Source organism: Osmerus eperlanus, chromosome 22, assembly GCF_963692335.1.
Source record: "Osmerus eperlanus chromosome 22, fOsmEpe2.1, whole genome shotgun sequence".
NCBI classification, from domain to species: Eukaryota; Metazoa; Chordata; class Actinopteri; order Osmeriformes; family Osmeridae; genus Osmerus; species Osmerus eperlanus.
The window spans coordinates 6,603,480-6,610,104 of NC_085039.1; the positions used below are offsets into that span (position 1 = coordinate 6,603,480).

Sequence of the window (6,625 nt, forward strand, 5' to 3'; positions counted from 1 at the left end):
TCTGTGATAGGTCACCACATATGCTGTCCTTTTTAACAAATACAGTGCATACATGCTCAACCTGCTCCTCCTCCCTGCTCTTCTCAGGTTACAGCAGTGGACCAGCCTGTGGATGGACTGAACTCTACAGCCCAGGTCAACATCACCGTCCTGGACTACAATGACAACACCCCCCAGTTTATTGACCTTCTTGACCCGATCTTTGTACCAGAGGGGGAATACTCAGGCTCGACCCCAAGAGAGGTGCTCCGTATCCTGGCCACGGACAGTGACATAGGAGCCAACGCTGAAGTTACCATCTCCCTCTCCTCATCCAGAGAACTCTTTCGATTCAGAGAGGTAGATCAAATATCCTCCATAACCATTAATTAACCTGGATTGCCATCTTTAATAACAGAGAAACGGCAATCTTTCTGCTAAAAGAGATTAGCTAGCTATAGTCCAACAGTGTTTGACAGCCACATGTCTGTGTTTCTTGTGTTAAAGGACGGGACCTTGCTAGTTGTGGGTCCGCTAGATCGAGAGACCAGGGATGTTTATGAGCTAGTCATTGTTGCCTCAGATAATGGGACACCCCAGAGACAGGTACTGATACCAGACATAAACAAATGCCTGTTCAAAATATGAATTTAAAGGGTCAGTTCACCCAAAATTGACCACTCAATGAAGTGCTTCTGCTCAATATAAGTCATATAACCTCCTTATACACCAGAACATCACAACTATCAGACTGAGTGTCACAGACATGAATGACAACACACCAGTGTTCAGTGCCTCCATCTACTCAAAGAGCATCCTGGTAAAGGATGCTGAAGTGGGGGATGTGGTGTTGACACTTTTGGCAACAGATAAGGACATCGGCAACAACTCACTCATAACTTACAGGTCAGTCGCAGGCAAGCATACACATAGAGAAAAAGAGAGACAAACTATGCATTGAACATTGAAGTACAGAAATGTGTTTGTGGTCAAAATAAGAAATACATTTTCCTACTGCAATTACATTTACATTTGTATTGGTAAATTGATAAATCGAATTAAAGTAAATAATCAAGACTTTTCATTTCCCCCCTAGTTTTTCTGCAGGCAACTTTACTTATCTATCCCTGAATAATAAGACGGGAGTTGTAACCATAGCATCTGACCTTGCTGATGTCACAGAGGACACGGCTCTTGATTTCACGGTTATGGCACAGGATCACGGACTGCCACCCTTGAATTCCACAGGTCAGCAGTCAAACAGAACTTCTGTGCATTGTCTGGAGTGTTTGTGTACATAACGTAATCATGTCACATACAACAACTCAAACAGCTGAATACCATTTTTAATTGTGTGGACATACGTGTATGTTGTCACCCTCCCATCTCATAGCTCGTGGTCTGGTCTCCTTGATGACTGTCAGCCTTAGCGAAGGTGTGGCCTTCGAGAGCCCCTCCTACAACTTCAGCGTTGCCGAAAACCAGCCGGAAGGGGCCGCGGTGGGGGTGGTGAAGGCGTCGCCTGGCAGCAGCCTCTATGACATCTCTTACGTCCTCATGACACACACTGACCTGTTTACCATAGACCCTCGGGGAGCGCTCCTCACGAAAGAGACGCTCGACAAGGAAAGCCAGGATTGGTACATCCTGGAAGTGAAAGCAGTAGACACGAGGATTCCCCCTACCTCTGCAGTTGCATTGGTATGAACCATTGTTTATTTACATACCTTTGCTAACACAAGAAGAGCTGTATTAAGTTGTTAAAATAGCGTAACTTCTATTCTCTTCAACGTCCTCTTAGGTTAGGGTGGAGGTTGAGAATGTGAACGAGGCCCCAAAGTTTATTGATGGAATCTACCAAGCAAAGATCTTCAGCATTGCCCCATACAAGTATCCTGTGGTACAGGTTAAGGTAGGTTATGAAAACGAATTTGGTTGTTACTGCTGAGTATATAGATACAACAAGAGCAGTCGGTCAATCGAATATAACTAGGAAAATGTTACACCTTCAGCAGTAGTATCATCTGAAACCTGAAAATGTCTTTAAATGCAAAGAAGTCAATTCAGAATAATCCAGTGCAATTTTATCATGAACCTTTAGAGAACCTAAAGAAAACATTTTCTAGTCAACACAGCAATTAACTGTCCCCACAATGATATATAAACAAATGCAAACACACTCACACACTTATCCTGTCTCTCTCCCAGGCCACAGACCCTGACAGTGGTGACAGTGAGCATCTGCAGTACAGTATCTCAGAGCCCAGTTCCTACTTTGACGTGGACCCCTCCACTGGTCAAGTGTATGTGGTGTCAGCGGTGGGACTGGCAGGTCAGACAACCACTTTGACCATGAAGGCTACAGACCCTTTGGGCCTACAGGCCACAGCGATGGTCCAGGTCAGTGGTAAACACAAACACTTCTGAGGGGCATTTGTTGACTTCACTGTTTGCAATTTTTAAATTTCTTTACACTGTATTAGAAATTGTATTATTGTACAGTGCTTGATAAAATACTGATACGAGGCTTGGAATACAGTTGACTCTGATCCTTGATTTTCTGCTGTACATTCTTTATGCACTTTGAAAGTGACTCCTAAATCAAATAAAACATTTATATGAAAGTCGTCGGGTCAAAGCCCCTAAAAACACAGCTATAGCTCGCAGTGAAAATAGTTGATGGAACGTTCCATCTGCTCTGCCCCAAGGTGGACGTCCAGGGAAGTGCCAGCAGTGACGTAGTGGTCATCTCTCTCAACCGAGCCGCCAACGTAGTGGAGAAGAACATCCCTGAGATGGAAGAGTATGAGAACACAAATGAATGTCTCGTCCAAACCCTGAACAGTGTGTGTTGTTCCATGTGGGTTTTGGTCAGTCAACTCTCTAATGAACCTACCTTTTTCTCCTTTTCCGATTCCTCCCAGGTCTTTGGGGAGAGCGCTGGGCTGGACCGTGAGGGTCATCAGGGTCTCCAACTCTAACAAAGGAGAGGCTGAATCAAGAACATTGAGGAACAACATCAAGACGTTTGTTAGCATAATTGCCACAGATGTTGACAAAGTCATCCCTGCTGAGGGAATGAAAAAGTAAGGGTGACGTCCTAAAACATAAAAAGTTTTCAAAGTTTTTATTGTACGCGCAAAGTTTACAGTGGGGTTGAACAGAGCGAATACTAAAGACGATCTTGACGTCAACAGTTTCCAATTTGGAAAGCTAAGTAGTCTGAGGTTAGTTATCTGAAGGTCATATCATCTTGTGCCTGTATATGATGTCATTCACAGGAAGCTGCAAAGTGAAAGTGCTACTGTGAAGACAGAACTTGAGAAGGTGTTTGGGACGGGGCTCGAGTATGAAGTGCAGGAAGATCCAGAGGAAACGTCTGATAACCAAGCCACCGTCATCGCCCTGGGAGTCCTTCTGGGACTGAGCATGCTGGGATTGCTTCTGATGGGGTAATACACAATTGTCAAGTGATAATTTATAGTTTGAAAACTCCTTTCCGAAGGGATAGTTACGTAAAACAACATTCTTACCTGGTCCCCCTTTGTGTCTGAATATTTGTTTATTTGCAGCACATCTGAAAATCTAATCACTTAATTACACTAATCAAAAAAAAAAATCTGACCCAGGTTCATAAGGACGAAAAGAAATGCAGAGGATTCAGACAGGGAGAGCTTTGCCATTGACAATCAAAGTTATATGTAAGTAAGATGCTGATGAATAAGATGAAACCTAGAGGCACTGAATAATGGGAACATTGGGCATGTTGTCTGACTTATGTGAATAACAAAAATAAAATGCCATCCCTCTAGAAACCAAGACAGAAAGACTTCAGGAAATTTTAACCTGGTGAGAACAGTGTTGCAAGATTTTTTATTTTAAATATACACTGATGTGTGCGTTCATGGCGAGTCATATAGTATATGTGTTTTAGGGTTGGAGATCACATGGCATTGAAAAGAAGGCTGAGCCCGAGCCTGACAGCCAGAACAAGGATAGCAACAGTGACGACAATCAGGATTCAAACAATCAAAGTTATAGGTGAGTAAGATGCTGATGAATAAAATGAAGCGTGAATAATGGGACCATGGGGCATGTTTTCTGACTACGTGGGAGTCTTTCTGGGACTGTTTATGCCATCTGTGTTCATTCTCACACGATGCCTGTCTTTCCTGTTTGAATACTTCTTTCCAAAAGGATGATTACGTATAACAATGTTCTTACCTGTAATTGCCCCCCTTTGTGCCTGAAGGAATTTTTATAGATTCTTTGAAAAATATAATTACTTTGAATAATGACACCCAAAAATTCTCACACAGGTGTGTGAAAAACAAAAAAGAGAAAGAAAATCGGAGGCGCTCTAACGGAGTAAGTAAGCCAAGTGAAAACCTATCCGTGTAATAAGATTTTACTTAAAGACACTGATTTGTGCATTAAAGGTGGGTCCTTTTTTGTCTTCACAGAGCATGGAATCCCCAATTCACTTCAAGTCTTCCACATAAATATAAGAAACACTGCCCCCAATTATTGTCTAAGCTTCTGCACTTTCCTCCAGTTTGAGTTTGATTGACAGCAGTTTCACAAAACAAGCCAAGGGGGAAGACCCGCATCACCTAAGGCATTTGGCTGGAACAGGGTTGCCACAACATAAATGGCTGGAGAGTAGTGGGCTGCTCCAAAATTACAAATGGACATTCCACTGGTACTGAACTGTCTGTCTTGCTGAACACCTCTCAGAGGGCCTCATTCGCTTACACAACATGTAATAACAGGGGACAACATTTCTATTTTTTTATTGATAAAATCATACATATTGTACTGTTGTAGAAAAAACATACTGTTGTAATTATGAAGATGGGTAATGATTATGGATTTAATGAAACTTGTAATCACTTTTCTAGTACATGCTATATTATTGGAAACCAGATGCAAAGCTGTTGACTGATTTATTGTTATCCCTAGACAATGGTAGAAGAAATAAAGCCCAAAATATTAAGATCTGGATAATTAGGGGCTAAGTGGGGGAGAAGAATATGTGTGTGCGCTTCCATAAAGAACCAGGAAGCCCAGCTATAACTTAGGAGACATATTTGTGGCCTTACGCCCATGAGCCTAGTGCAGCTGGGTGTTCAAGGTCAGAGAGGGCCTAAATTGGGAGATTTGTCTATGAAGGAAAGTACCTGTAATTTGAATCCCCTAAGACAAGGGACCCGCAGAGTAAGAATGCCTAATGTATATGTAACCAACAAATATTGTACTATATTACCATACAATGGGGAGATGACTATAAAAGTGAAATGTCCGGAGAAAAATTTGAGTCTGATCCCGGGATCACGCTCACCTATTTCTGTTAATTAAAGTGATAAACTTTCAGAGCACTGAAACCCAGGTTGGATGCAAACTTATTTGTATGTTTGTATGTATTTTGTATGTCTTGTACTGCTATGGCATGGAAAGAATGAACAATTAATATGTCACGTTCAACTATAATCTGCTGGTTCCTTGTCTGTCTAACTTTTGCTATGGGCTTGATTTGGCTTGCACTGACGACGCAGCGCTTGCGTTAGTGTATATATATATATATAGTGTGCTTTCGTTTTGATATGTGGTATAGATGGTCTCCTGAGACAGTTTATCAAAGGAAGACATCTGATATTGGGCGTGTTGTGTATTTTAGTGTGTGAAATAATATGTGGTATAGATGGTCTCCTGAGACAGTGTATCAAAGGAAGACATCTGTTATTCCGCGTGTCGTGGGGTCTACGACACGCAGAAAAGGGCAGGAGTTATTTGTACGGGTGTACAATTGATGCCCTTCCAGAGCGAGTTTAGCTCTATAAGCCGGCAGATTCTCTTGGTTGAAAGACAGTTCAAGTACTTTGTCAATTAGATAACATTTGCGTGCGTCGCTGGAATAGCGATAGATAACATCATTGGCCAGAATATATGCTTATGTATCAGAATGAGTAGATATTAGACAAAAGTCATATAAAGGACTGTATTTTACTGTAAATAGAGAGGAACATACACAGTACAGTCTGCACATGCACCAGAAACATTAAATGTGGTAGAGTAAGGAAAGACAAGAGGCTTCAAATTGTCCGCTAGGCTGGGCGAGAGCCAGACTTGCGTATTGCTCCTGGAACTTCACACCTTCACATAAACCGTGATAGACGTGACCGGCAGAGACAAGTGCAGTCTGGTTGTCGTTTGGGCAGCGGGTGATTTTAAAGAGTATTTTTTAAAGAGCCTGTACATCTCTGTGAGCCCGTAAGGCTTGACAGAGAAATGAACCACTAAGGACCTGGGTCTTGTGATTAATATAATCAGAAGCATCAGCGGTTCGTTTCTCACAGACCCTTTCTCTCTCTCCCTCTCAAGCACACACACATCCTCTCTCTCTCTCCCTCACACACACACACATCTTTGTTGTCTCTCTTTCCCTCTCACACACACACACCCACTCCTTGCACACACACACACCCACACATTCCCAGTTACACACACGCACATATATCCACAAACATTCTCTCTCTCTCTCTCTCTCTCTCTCTCTCTCTCTCTCTCTCTCTCTCTCTCTCTCTCTCTCTCTCTCTCTCTCTCTCTCTCTCTCTCTCTCTCTCTCTCTCTCTCTCTCTCTCTCTCT

At 42.4% G+C, this 6,625-nt stretch overlaps 1 protein-coding gene across 1 annotated transcript; it reads left to right on the forward strand.

The window, feature by feature from the left end:
* Positions 1-462: 462 nt before the first annotated feature.
* Positions 463-4,810, forward strand: LOC134009151 (cadherin EGF LAG seven-pass G-type receptor fmi-1). The gene is made up of 14 exons (XM_062448876.1): positions 463-585; positions 713-885; positions 1,076-1,227; positions 1,373-1,680; positions 1,781-1,891; positions 2,188-2,379; positions 2,688-2,782; positions 2,904-3,065; positions 3,261-3,431; positions 3,609-3,680; positions 3,792-3,828; positions 3,914-4,020; positions 4,299-4,347; positions 4,443-4,810. The coding sequence occupies exons 1-14, from the start codon at positions 463-465 to the stop codon at positions 4,479-4,481; spliced, it is 1,791 nt and encodes a 596-aa protein (XP_062304860.1). The 3' UTR covers positions 4,482-4,810.
* The last annotated feature ends 1,815 nt before the right edge of the window (positions 4,811-6,625 follow it).